The 14,823-nt window shown below is 38.9% G+C and overlaps 1 protein-coding gene across 2 annotated transcripts in view; it reads right to left on the bottom strand.

Moving 5' to 3' along the window:
* LOC128202671 (uncharacterized) overlaps nucleotides 1-14,823 on the bottom strand; it is a 73,406-nt gene that overhangs the window by 41,569 nt on the left and 17,014 nt on the right. For both annotated transcript variants that reach the window (XM_052903712.1, XM_052903713.1), the window contains exon 2: nucleotides 7,503-10,508. In XM_052903712.1, the coding sequence (XP_052759672.1) occupies nucleotides 7,503-10,425 (2,923 nt within the window). In that variant the 5' untranslated portion in view covers nucleotides 10,426-10,508. The remainder of the gene's footprint in view (nucleotides 1-7,502; nucleotides 10,509-14,823) is intronic.

Genomic DNA, 14,823 nt, shown 5'->3' with positions numbered 1-14,823 from the left:
TAGTTAAACATTTAAAGAGTTGTTTGTGTTAAAGAACTGAAAATAGTGATAAATCTTAAAATTACGTTTTTCCTTGTTGTTTTCTTCATTTCAATCAGTCCTAATTAATGATACAAATGTTGTTGTTTTGTAGCAAATACACACATAACTGTTTAGTTTGAACAATATCTCGTGGCTAGCGGGGTTTTGGGGTCCTCAACCATGGACACGTTTGCTTATGTTATTCTGGAATGGTGTTATCTGTTGTCATTTATGCATGCCTTGTCTGTTTACTTATAAAATGTTTCTGTAAATTTACCTTCGTTGGCAAACTTGTCCCTAGGGTATGTTTTGGACGCGATGATATGGCAATTGAAAAACTGAATATATTAAATAAAAAGGGTCAATATTTTCTGTTTGAAAAGTACATAAATCATATTGATAACGCTATCATAAGTGACTTGTGATAGGAATATCTGTATTCAATACTGTATCATATTTCGTTTAGGTATCCGATAGACATTTAGAGGAACTGATCTAAATGACCTCTGTCCTCTTATCCAATTATTGTTAGAGTGTTATACATTTTACATTTTAGCTGTCCATGATGTTTGGGTTAAGTAAACTTTGTACTGAAACATATCATTCGCCTTTTTGGAAACAAAATGTCAGGGTATCGACAAAAAAGTTTAGAATAAAGAATTCTGTATTCATATACTTTTGTGATCATGCCAACCATTTACTGCAGCACCCTGCCAAAATCGATATAGCCCAGCAGGCCATCCAGGTTTTCCGTTTATATGACATGAAATGCCGACGGAGGCAATTTACCCCAACTCAAGAGATGGGAGTAAATTACGTTCTATAAACATAATATTAAATTTTATTATTTTTTCAACACTATTTGCCACTTTTCTCAAATACTAAGTTTTTCAATTGCCATATAAACGCGTCCAGAAATATCCCAAAATATGTCCTCGTGGGTGTATTTGCCATCGGAGGCAAATCTTAAGATGATTCCAGACCGACGTAACTTGTGACTTTGCAAGTAAAAAGAATAATCTAAAATTTCTTTAATGTTAACATTTCTGGAAACCGAAAGACTATCGATAAGAAAAATACTACTTTAATGACAGTTCCTTCTTCGATTCTATCATAATCAGACAAATATTGTATAAACTATAAAAAACGAATTCGTTATGCACCAGTCAATTGTAACCACGCCCCCCCCCCCCCCCCCAGGTCCGGGGAATAGCGGGGACTTTGACTTTCGGTCCAACCAACCCCGGGTAAAATCCCCGCCCTGCGGGGACGAACTGATGGTAAAATCCCCGCCAAATACCCCTGCACCCAAGGGACCCTAGGTAAGGCCCATTCCCCGCTATATTTTGCGCGAAGACAAAACCACCGCATTCACCCGGCACTGCGGGGCCACCTGAAAGGTTACAAGACGGCCCATTTCCCCGGATATCCCCGGTTTACCCCCGGACCTAGGGGGGCCGTGGTTACAATTGACTGGTGCATTACTAGATGTCTAAAATCCTCCGTCCATGGGGAAAACCTATCTAGAATTAGACTTATTCCATTTTTAGGCTAATACGAAAAGTTACTTTCTGAAATTAGCCATTACCGTGAATACAGTGAATATATAGATGTTCGTTGCGCTATTGCAATTTATGGAACGATGTCGGGAAACAATGCATTTTTTTTTAAAATATCTGGTTTGTTGACGTTTTCCTTGAACTCATGAAATCTTTTTAGCAGGTGCGCGTGACGCACGTTCCTACCATTGTGTATGGAGTGTAACGGAAACAGTACCTTGGTTACCAAAGATCCAATACATATGTATTTGTAAATGAACGATAAGTAGAATTTAACCAGATCCTGCAAAATGGCGTCCTTACTAGTGTTTTCCAGTTGCCTTCCTTATTAAAATTTATATATTTCTTTAATTCAAAGCAAGACCATTTTGTCCTAATTGCGTATTAGAAAAATGAATTGCGTAATGGGGTTTTTCACATATTTTTAATTGAAAGTTTGAACGTGTGAGCGCTTGCCTTAAATATAACTAGGAAAATTCAAGCTACTAGTAGTAACCATGGTATTGTTTAGTCATAAATAAAGATAATGTCCGCAATCAATTAGTGAATGCATACCTAATTGTGGTGTCTCTGCAATATGGCACTAAGCAATCATACACCCCTATACTACATGGCACCTTCCAGCATCAACCCCTTGTTTGACAAGAAAGTCGAATGAAATCGAAACAGTTCAATGGACTAATATTTCAAATGCCACTTAAAAGGTTATTGCGTTTGCCAGTGGAAACTATTTGTTTAGTCCTCCATACATGCTAAAGGTCATTACGTCCCAACGCGGCTAAGCATCGATCTATTAGCGTCCATTAGGCATCATTATCCCATGCTATACCGTTTGATGAATGAAAGCGCTTTTAGTTCAATGAATAAGAGGAGACATTCCTGACATTGTTTCGAGATCACGGGTATATCACAATAGGGAACATTCATTACATGTTTACAATATCATAATCATTTTGGCCTTCCAGTATTTTCTCCAAAACTCATTTGTCACCTTCAGATACATGCGACCAGGGGTAAATCAATTAAATTCAATTCAATTCAGTGTATTGGTCAAGTAATTTTACAGTCCAATAAAAAACCTCACATTCCACTCTTAAATTTCGGATTGATCTTAGTTGATTAATGAAAACGGACCCATCTTTTGTTCCTATAGTATCACCTATGTGAGTGGCGACCCATCTTTTGTTCCTATTGTATCACCTATGTGAGTGGCGACCCATCTTTTGTTCCTATAGTATCACCTATGTGAGTGGCGACCCATCTTTTGTTCCTATAGTATCACCTATGTGAGTGGCGACCCATCTTTTGTTCCTAAAGTATCAACTATGTGAGTGGCGACCCATCTTTTGTTCCTATAGTATCAACTATGTGAGTGGCGACCCATCTTTAGTTCCTATAGTATCAACTATGTGAGTGGCGACCCATCTTTTGTTCCTATAGTATCAACTATGTGAGTGGCGACCCATCTTTTGTTCCTATAGTATCAACTATGTGAGTGGCGACCCATCTTTTGTTCCTATAGTATCAACTACGTGAGTGGCGACCCATCTTTTGTTCCTATAGTATCAACTACGTGAGTGGCGACCCATCTTTTGTTCCTATAGTATCAACTACGTGAGTGGCGACCCATCTTTTGTTCCTATAGTATCAACTATGTGAGTGGCGACCCATCTTTAGTTCCTATAGTATCAACTATGTGAGTGGCGACCCATCTTTTGTTCCTATAGTATCAACTATGTGAGTGGCGACCCATGCTATTTTGGGATTATTTCACAAGGTTTTATGTAAAGATCAAGAATTGAAAAGATACAACGATGATAATAATACAAACATACTTTTTGGTCTTAAATTCAATTTTGATAAAAGTTGAAAACAACGATAATAATGGATACCCGGATGTTGTTTTTTGGCAAAGTATATTTCTTACATATTAAATTGTTTGTAAGCCAGACAATTTATGGGTCTTTATATTAAAAAGAATTTTTACCTTTCCAGTGTTCTCATATATAGTTTTTCTTTCTTCCAGTTTTAATAGGATTGAACATTTTTAGGCTGCATTTGATAATGGTAGAATTGACTTTGTAACTGACCGCCTCAGTGACAATAGAGTCGTTTTTACCTTTCTCTTCCGTAACCAAAGATGTGTTTGCGTAAGAAATGGCAGACATTTGTATAACAATATTTTGTCAATAATACAACCTTTTCAAATGATTTATTATCCTATTATGTTATTTCCTGTGTATTATATACAACATTGTCATACTTGCAGTGCCATACTTGTAATGTCATACTTGTAATGTCATACTTGCAGTGACATACTTGCAATGTTTTACTTACAATGGAATACATGTACTATCATACTTGCAATGTCATACTTGCAATGTCATGCTTGCAATGTCATGCTTGCGAAATCATACTTGCAATATCATTCTTGCAATTCCATACTTGTAATGGCATACGTGCAATATCATACTTGCAATGTCATACGTGCAATATCATACTTGCAATATCATATTTGCAATGTCATACTTGCAATTTCATACTTGCAATGTCATGCTTGCGATGTCATACTTGCACAGTCTAAGTTGCAATGTCATATTTGCAATGTCATACTTGCAATGTCATGATTGCGACGTCATACATACAGTGTCATATTCCAATGTCATATCCGCAATGTCTTACTTAAAACATCATTCTTGCAATGTCATTCTTACAACAGCAGATTGCAATGTCATACTTGCAGTGTCATACTTACAATATCATATTTACAATGTCATACTTGCAATGCCATACTTGCAGTGTCATACTTACAGTACCATGCTTGGGATGCAATGCTTGTAATGTCATACTTGCAATGCCTTACTGGAAATGTCATACGTAAAATAACATACTTGCAGTGTCATACTTGCAGTGTCTTACTTCCAGTGTTATACTTTAAGTTTCATACATGCAGTGTCGTACTTGCAATGTCATACTTGCAGTGTCGTACTTGCAATGTCATACTTGCAGTGTCATACTTGCAGTGTCATACTTGCAGTGTCATACTTGCAGTGTCATACTTGCAATGTCGTACTTGCAGTGTCATACTTGCAGTGTCATACTTGCAGTGTCATACTTGCAGTGTCATTCTTGCAGTGTCATACTTGCAGTGTCATACTTGCAATGTCGTACTTGCAGTGTCATACTTGCAGTGTCATACTTGCAATGTCGTACTTTCAGTGTCATACTTGCAGTGTCATACTTGCAGTGTCATACTTGCAGTCTCGTACCTGCAGTGTCATACTTGCAGTGTCATACTTGCTGTGTCATACTTGCTGTGTCATACTTGCAGTGTCGTACTTGCAGTGTCATACTTGCAGTGTCATACTTGCAGTGTCATACTTGCAGTGTCATACTTGCAGTGTCGTACCTGCAATGTCATACTTGCAGTGTCATACTTGCAGTGTCATACTTGCAGTGTCATACTTGCAGTGTCATACCTGCAGTGTCATACTTGCAGTGTCATACTTGCAGTGTCGTACCTGCAATGTCATACTTGCAGTGTCATACTTGCAGTGTCATACTTGCAGTGTCGTACTTGCAGTGTCGTACCTGCAATGTCATACTTGCAGTGTTATACTTGCACTGTCATACTTGCAGTGTCGTACCTGCAGTGTCATACTTGCAGTGTCATACTTGCAGTGTCGTACCTGCAATGTCATACTTGCATTGTCATACTTGCAGTGTCATACTTGCAGTGTCGTACTTGCAGTGTCATATTTGCAGTGTCGTACCTGCAGTGTCATACTTGCAGTGTCATACTTGCAGTGTCATTCTTGCAGTGTCATACTTGCAGTGTCGTACTTGCAGTGTCGTATTTGCAGTGTCGTACCTGCAATGTCGTACTTGCAGTGTCGTATTTGCAGTGTCGTTCCTGCAATGTCATACTTGCAGTGCCATACTTGCAGTGTCATACTTGCAGTGTTATACTTGCAGTGTCATACTTGCAGTGTCGTACCTGCAGTGTCATACTTGCAGTGTCGTACTTGCAGTGTCATACTTGCAGTGTCATACTTGCAGTGTCGTACTTGCAGTGTCATACTTGCAGTGTCATACTTGCAGTGTCATACTTGCAGTGTCGTACTTGCAGTGTCATACTTGCAGTTTCATACTTGCAGTGTCGTACTTGCAGTGTCATACTTGCAGTGTCATACTTGCAGTGTCGTACTTGCAGTGTCTTACTTGCTGTGTCGTACTTGCAGTGTCATACTTGCAATATTATGCTAGCAATGTCATACTTGCAATGTCATACTTGCAATGTCATACTTGAAATACCATACTTGCAATTTTATACTTGCAGTGTCATACTTCAAGTGTCATACTTGAAATGCCATTCTTACAGGGTCATACTTGCAGTGTCATACTTGCAGTGTTATACTTGCAGTGTCATACTTGCAGTGTCGTACCTGCAGTGTCATACTTGCAGTGTCGTACTTGCAGTGTCATACTTGCAGTGTCATACTTGCAGTGTCGTACTTGCAGTGTCAAACTTGCAGTGTCATACTTGCAGTGTCATACTTGCAGTGTCGTACTTGCAGTGTCATACTTGCAGTTTCATACTTGCAGTGTCGTACTTGCAGTGTCATACTTGCAGTGTCATACTTGCAGTGTCGTACTTGCAGTGTCTTACTTGCTGTGTCGTACTTGCAGTGTCATACTTGCAATATTATGCTAGCAATGTCATATTTGCAATGTCATACTTGCAATGTCATGCTTAAAATATCAAACTTGCAAGTCATACTTGCAATGTCATACTTGCAATGTCATACTTGAAATACCACACTTGCAATTTTATACTTGCAGTGTCATACTTCAAGTGTCATACTTGAAATGCCATTCTTACAGGGTCATACTTGCAGTGTCAAACTTGCAGTGAAATACTTGCAGTCTTGTTCTCGCAATGTCATACTTGCAATGTCATACTTGCAGTGTCATACTTGCAGTGTATTACTGTAGTGTCATACTTTCAGTGTCGTACTTGCAGTGTCTTACTTCAATTGACATACTTACAGTGTCATACTTGCAGTGTCATACTTACAGTGTCGTACTTTCAGTGTCATACTTTCAGTGTCATACATTCAGTGTCATACTTGCAGTGTCGTACTTTCAGTATCATACTTGCAGTGTCATACTTTCAGTGTCATACTTGCAGTGTCATACTTTCAGTGTCATAATTGCAGTGTCTGATTTGAAATGTCATACTTGCAGTGTCGTACTTGCAGTGTCGAACTTGCAGTGTCATACGTGCATTATCATACTTGCAGTGCAAAGTACTGTGCTTTCATTGGTTCAAAAGTTATTTCAACCATTATATTGAAGTTAGTGTTTAAGAACGATTTAAACCTTTAACGTTATTCAAACATGTGCACTTGCACGCGATTCTATTCTGAGCTATTTGTTTTGTCTCAAGTATTAAGAAACAATGTCAAGGTGAAGACAGAATAAATGTTAAGATGCATTGGCTATATCTTTGATACATATAGAATCCGACCCGCTCCCCATTTACACCATATTTAATTGGTTTTATATAAAAGGTATAGCTTATTACTGATAATGTGAAAAAATGACTATTTACACACAAATCTTTTACTGTCCGTATGCTTTATCTTTATTTCAAATTATATTGAACGTAAAATTAGCTTTTTGCCAAATGGTAAAGTAAATTTATGAGTTTCGGTATTGTTTTACATTTTATGCTCACAACGCCCGTTCAAACATCACCTAAATAATATGAGATCACCAGGCATTCAATATCTACATGTTTTGGTATTTCTTCAGAAATAAGATGCAGCGCTTAATTATTTTGTATCATCTAACGTCAGGAGAAAATTTCCAGTAAACTCTTATAAGAGTACGTATAAATACAAATAAGTATGTACTTACTTTCCGGTGACGGGTAGGACACCCATTCCGTTGAGCAGATACTGAGAATATGAAACAGGGTTGTCACCAAGCTGAGCATGATGGAGATATAGCGCGAACGGATGAACACTTTGTGCTCCCAGAAACCTGACAGTGTCATTAAGTCCCCCGCGGTTACTCTGTTTAAATCATGCACATCTTGATGTTTGTTTGATTTCGCTTTTTCGATGAGCTTATAAGCCTTTAGGCGTTCGTGTTGGTGACGTTTGATGTAGTTTATGTCATCTTCTGAGATGTACTTGCTTTCTAAGTCCGGGTGGATGAACACCAATCCCTCCTGGCGGGCTTTCTTTACAGGTGTTGAAGCTCGTGGCACTTCCGGTGGTTTTTCCAAGTTTTCCTGTCGGCGTCGGTATGACGCCCGTCGATCGGCACCCCATTGCATCCATCGTGATAGTTTATTTGAGCGTCTTGTTGATCCGGATCGCGAGCGAAACGATCCGAGGGACGATCTACTTTTGATTGAGTTGCCTCGTTGTGACCTATTCCATTCGTTGTTAATCTGCTCCAGCTGTAGTCCTACGTTTGTTTGCTGTGTTTTACTACGACTTTGTTTAAACAAGTCATCAAAATCCGGTCCTAAGTTTGCACTGTAAACCTTTAACGTATCGGGCTTTTTCACTTCATTGCTGCGATAATCTATAGGTGGCTTATAAGCCCCGACTTTAAACGTATCCGTCGGAATTTGAATTCTAGGTATTTCTTTCATCTGGGCCGTACTTTGATGCGACTTTTTAAAAATGTAATTTTCAGAAGAGGCAGAAGATACACCATTAGAATTTTCCACAACAGCCGTATGAACTAAGGCATCCTTATTAGTTCCATCCAGGACTATGTGTGGCAAACTACTATGTGCCTTTTGTTTATTTGTATGATTAATTGTATTATCGGAATCGATAATTTGTGTCCCAAACGTACTATTACCGTCTAGTTGTATATTAACAGACTCCTCGGAAAGATCGATACCCTGATCTTCGTCCGCGTTGTTTCCGTGGCCACGTGTATTCGTTGCGTCTAAATAACTAGCAACACTCTCCTGGGAACTGAACCCCGATGTAATGGTTTCGCCTAGGCCGCTTGTTTCTGTTGAACTCTGGTTATGTAGCCGGCTCTGCTTATCAAAAGTCACTAAATTGACGATTCTTGGCTCAACGGAAAGTAAATTAGTCTCGTTTTGTGGCAATTGTCCCGCTTTTATTGATACTCCCGACATTAAAATGCCTTGGGGGCTTAGACATGCATTACAATCATAATTACGGGATTGCACACAAAATGCGACCGTCTTCCTCCTGTCCGATTCCGATGGTATTTGTCCCGAGTTTGGAAAGGGACTTATCTTACTATCGGTTTTATTCTTAGCATCTTGCAATTTCCTGTCAGAAGTATTGAATTTTGATTTCTGTTTATCACCACTAAAATACGATTGTAAATCCTTCAATTCAATTACATTTGCATCACATGGTGGGTCATTGGAAACATACGTTTTGTTATCTAAAGAACTACTTTTATTGAATGCCTCACAAAACGGCTTATCTATAGTCGAATTGATTTCACTTTTGGTTTTCCTAACACCAGAATTCCTATCCTCATTAATAATTAACTGATCGTCTTCTGGATCGTATCGGAAATCCCTAACTGCCAGATACGGTAGCGCCTTGGACCTGTATCTATAGTATTGGTTTGTGTCTACTGGTACGGAGCCAGACGGGGATTTGGCCTCGATGATAATTCCCGGATAGCGCACCCGTGTTGCCTGTGGAAAGGGTAATAAATGTTGAGCCCCGGGTATCAGAACATTTCCGTCGGGATCGACTAACTGTGTTCGAGGAATAAATTGCCTTTCGTTCAGTAATCTAGGCACTGCATTGTCACATTCGTCCGTCGAATCTGCTGCCGGTTCGATTATTACTGTAGGTAAGCTCGGCAGGGTTTTCGGTTTCTTGATTGGGTTTTCTGTATTTTTCGATGAACTATTTGCCTTTTCACCCTGCACTCCATCGAGTGGCTTAGCGTCTTGTTCAACCACACGTTCCTGTCTTTGTAAAAGTCTTGACCTTTGACCTACACTTCCCAGACTCTTTATACCTTTTAACCTTGACCCCGTATTAATTTCGAAATCAAAACTAGCAGTCCCTGAGTTAGGATACTTGGCGGTGTTCAAAGAAGAGCTACGCCCATTTATTGCCATGCATTGAGAATCATTCTGTCTATGTGTTCTCTGATTTGAGTTCTCCTTGTTGTGCGACGTATCCGTTTCGTATTTTGAAGACCGTGGAACGAAATGTTTGTTATCGCTTATTGGTAAAGAACCATGTTGATAATCTCCTCTAGACTGACCGATATTGGGAGGTGCCTTTTTAAATTCATCACAAGATGACCTTTGGTTAAACCTGGAATTGTCACTTAATCGTTTGTCATTGACTTTAACATTCCCCTTTTGTTTCAACGAAGCCTCATCGCCACTATACGACCAATCTTCACGTGTATTTGAAGGTGTTGAACTGACACGGAGTCTTCTGCTTGAGTAACCTATGTTAACATACTCTTTGGGTCTTGCCGCTAAATTTTCAACTTTATTATCCGTTTCGTTTGATGCAAAGTGCGGCCTGTCTCTACCGGTGGCGGGGGCAAGGGGGTTCGCGGTAGGCTCTAGAGTGGCAGTTCGGACAGGACGCTCACTTCTGTCATCTAAAGTATCCTCAGAGGATTGCGGTGTTAACAAACGCCTTTTCCAAGCGTCGTTGTCTGTCACAACAACGTGTTTACGAGGGGGAGATCTCCGTTGTCTAACATGGGCTTCTTCTATTAAATCCTCTGAAGACTGCGGCGTGAGAAGGTTCCTACTCTCGTCCTGGCTTCCTTGGGCCTTCGGTGCTCGGCGCATGTCGTTCTACACGATATTGTATGGCAAAGTGAGGAACAGATAGGCTAATGCCACTGGGAGCACGTGGGCTGTAATGTGACATTCTGAAAATATACAAGTTGTTACGATGTTTCATTAATAAACATTTAAATTTATTTAAGACTTTGATATTTCAACTAAAAAATCATCAAGAAAAAAACATACATAAGGAATTTATATGAACTGCTTTTTTTTCGATATCCTATATGTTCGCTATTATTACTGCTCCACCCATCTCTTCACTAGTCTAGGGTCTGTAGGCTGGTTTTAATAAAACACTGTATTATAGTAAAAAATCTTTCTTTAGAATACAATCCACATTTTCAGCAAATGGAATTCCAGATAAACAATCATTTAGTACTAGACTTTAACGTCAGGTTTTGCGTTGACAATGTGTCAGCCAATTAGGTAGTTTTCTAAGACAGTTAGATGACCTGAAGTAACATTTTAATGACAGAGAAGCGCTCGTTCGATTCACACATTTCGCCCATTTCAAATCATTAAAATATTACTTCATGTCATCTAAGTTCAGACATTTCAGACTTCAGATTTATATTAAAAATTTTGTAATGCTTTGACTTCATATCCCCTTATAAGTACAATCAATTGTTCTTAACCTGTTGACTTGGAGAAACACGATAACGGTTCAGTTATAGCTGTGTGAAAATAGCTAAACATACGACATTGGACATTGGACATTCAAGATCGAATGTTGTGCTGGCACGACATAGGACATTCAAAATTGAAAGTCGTGCTGGCACGACATTGGACATTCAAAAATGAATGTCGTGCCAGCACGACATTGGACATTGGACATTGAAATTTTAAAAATGAATGTCGTGCTGGCACGACATTTGACATTGGACATTCAAAATCGAATGTTGTGCTGGCACGACATTGGACATTGGACATTCAAAAGTGAAAGTCGTGCTAGCACGACATTGGACATTGGTATTTCAAAAATGAATGTCGTGCCAGCAATCTTTAATGTCCAATGTCCAATGTCGTGCTGGCACGACATTCATTTTTGAAATACCAATGTCCAATGTCGTGCCAGCACAACATTCGATTTTGAATGTCCAATGTCCAATGTCGTGCCAGCACAACATTCGATGTTGAATGTCCAATGTCCAATGTCGTGCTAGTATGACATTCATTTTTGAAATACCAATGTCCAATGTCGTGCCAGCACAGCATTCGATGTTGAATGTCCAATGTCCAATGTCGTGCTAGTATGACATTCATTTTTGAAATACCAATGTCCAATGTCGTGCCAGCACAACATTCGATTTTGAATGTCCAATGTCCAATGTCGTGCTAGCACGACATTCATTTTTGAAATTCCAATGTCGAATGTCTAATGTCGTGCTGGCACGACATTCATTTTTGAATGTCCAATGTCGTGCTAGCACGACTTTCATTTTTGAAATCCCAATGTCCAATGTCGTGCAGGCACGACATTCATTTTGAATGTCCAATGTCCAATCTCGTGCTAGCACGACTTTCACTTTTGAATGTCCAATGTCCAATGTCGTTCCAGCACAACATTCGATTTTGAATGTCCAATGTCCAATGTCGTGCCAGCACAACATTCGATTTTGAATGTCCAATGTCCAATGTCGTGCCAGCACAACATTCGATCTTGAATGTCCAATGTCCAATGTCGTATGTTTAGCTAACTTCACACAGCTTTCATTTATAATACCACGCATTCATTATTAAGAGCCGTGGTTTATTTTCAACCAGTTCTCTTAGTTTGTAACCCAAACCTGTAGGAATAACTCTTCCTTCTTCCCGGAAATAATAAGTTATAATGCTTTGGTATTTCTTTAAAGATTGCTATGATAAACAATAATAGTCAATATTCATGTTATAGCACAATACACAAACGAACGAATACAAGTAAAAGAACTTATTCAAAAATAAATAAATAAACAAGACAAAAAAACTACTACGGTAATATGATGTCGAACGGATAATGTTCTTGGTTGTCTTTGTGTTTCCAATATACATGTTCAGCTGTATTGTCTTCCCATCCTCTGTATCAGGCATAGCTATTGCCATTTCTAATTCCATTTTTTACAACTTATCATGTTTACGAGATGAAAGGAGTACTAAATTGAACTTTAATGACTGACATAAAGCAGATTTCCCAGAGGGATTCTGCACATCCATAGCGATGCCCTTGGTGCTGGTTACATGCTAGGTGTTAGTATGGGTTCTGTCTGTGTGTTTGAGAAAGATTCAAATGAATATACTTATGAATGGTCGTGGATTATATGTAGACAAACAGTGATAATGCATTCGAAATGGCATACTTTTAATAAGCTTAATTGTTTACACACCACTGCTACACATCCAGTACCATTTATAAACGAAGTGAAGATAATTATATTCACAGTATATGATGACATATGGAAAATATACACATGCATTGATGATTCCAAAAAATATAAATGTAATCGTTCCTACATCTACTTTATCTGGTTTAACGTATTATAACACGAAATATTGTCAATGAGCCGATTAAGTAACCTATTACTGCCTGTCGACTTATTTTTTATAGTCACAACATTCGATTATGAATGTCCCATGTCCAATGTCGTGCCAGCAAAAAATTCGATTTTGAATGTCCAATGTCCAATGTCGTGCCAGCACAACATTCACTTTTGAATGTCCAATGTCCAATGTCGTGCCAGCACAACATTCGATTTTGAATGTCCAATGTCCAATGTCGTGCTAGCACGACATTCATTCTTGAAATTCCAATGTCCAATGTCCAATGTCGTGCTGGCACGACATTCATTTTTGAAATTCCAATGTCCAATGTACAATGTCGTGCTGGCACGACATTCATTTTCGAATGTCCAATGTCGCGCTGGCACGACATTCATTTTTGAATGTCCAATGTCCAATGTCGTGCTAGCACGACTTTCACTTTTGAATGTCCAATGGCCAATGTCGTGCCAGCACAACATTCGATTTTGAATGTCCAATGTCCAATGTCGTGCTAGCACGACTTTCACTTTTGAATGTCCAATGTATTATGTCGTGCCAGCACAACATTCGATTTTGAATGTCCAATGTCCAACGTCGTGCTAGCACGACATTCATTTTTGAAATCCCAATGTCCAAGTCCAATGTCGTGCTAGCACGACTTTCACTTTTGAATGTCCAATGTCCAATGTCGTGCCAGCACAACATTCGATTTCGATGAAAGGAGTACTAAATTGAACTTAAATGACTGACTTAAAGCAGATTTCCAAGTGGCATTCTGCACAAACATAGCGATGCCCTGGGTGCTGGTTACATTCTAGGTGTTAGTATTGGTTCTGTCTGTGTGTTTGTATTATATTCGTTGTTTTACACCTGTCATTTAGATACAATAGCCGAGGGTCGTAAGTTGGTTTTGTAATGCGATTTGGTCAAAACGTTATTTGGAGGCAATGACGCTATCGATATTTTTAAGGATTTATCCAGTCATCTATTACTTTCACATTTTAATTTAAATATCTAAGTTTGCCTGTCAATGATGGACAGTATTTTTCTTTTCTTTTTGCGAACATCAATTATCATATTTTCCTCCACAGGAGGACGTAACATTTATTAATACGTATATAATGTATTAAACAGACATAGTGTTATTTCGTCTAATGCCTCGTATACCTTTTAATCAATGATTTAAACTTTTTTCGGCCATCATGTGGTTTTTTATCATTCCTGACTGTGTCAAGGGCGGTAAATCCTTCTTCTCCGTTTCAATTTGGAAAAAAACCCATGAACGTCATATTTAATATAAATCTGACGTATAAATGACTCAGAGGGTCTATTCCGTATCAAAGTTTCCGACATAGCTTCTCATGGTTATATTGAGTAAATGTCATTTCATAAATACCATTCACGTATCCAAGGGGAAGGCAGGTTATTAACACTTGAAGTAAAACACGAATCAACTGGGGGGAAAACGCCATTAATATAGCCATTATATGCCATGGAAGCGTCTGTAGTAATGCCAGGATTTGGAGTGAACAAAAAATGCGATGTCCATCAAATGAGAAATCAGGGTCCCGGGCAATTACAATCGCGCTAATCGTATTAGTATGCGAGGTCTACGTCAATTTTCAGCAATGTTCTCGTAAAAAAATGTAAAATCTAGGGATAGTCAACGCTTGACCGGTGACGTCTGTACAGCATTACGTTTGACGCATTGTCTAGTACGATTCAACGTGTGACCCTTAATGTTTGATCAAGATACCATGGTGACAGAAACAGATTGGTCGGATTTGCGGAATGGCCACTCCAGAAATAACTGCCGGGAGCGGACGAACCATTACTGAGAGTATGCAGTTTTGTATAGTTCCTCGTCGTACAGAACTGTAT

The sequence above is a fragment of the Mya arenaria genome, chromosome 9 (genome assembly GCF_026914265.1).
Source record: "Mya arenaria isolate MELC-2E11 chromosome 9, ASM2691426v1".
NCBI lineage: Eukaryota > Metazoa > Mollusca > Bivalvia > Myida > Myidae > Mya > Mya arenaria.
This window is presented reverse-complemented; position numbering and strand designations above follow the sequence as displayed.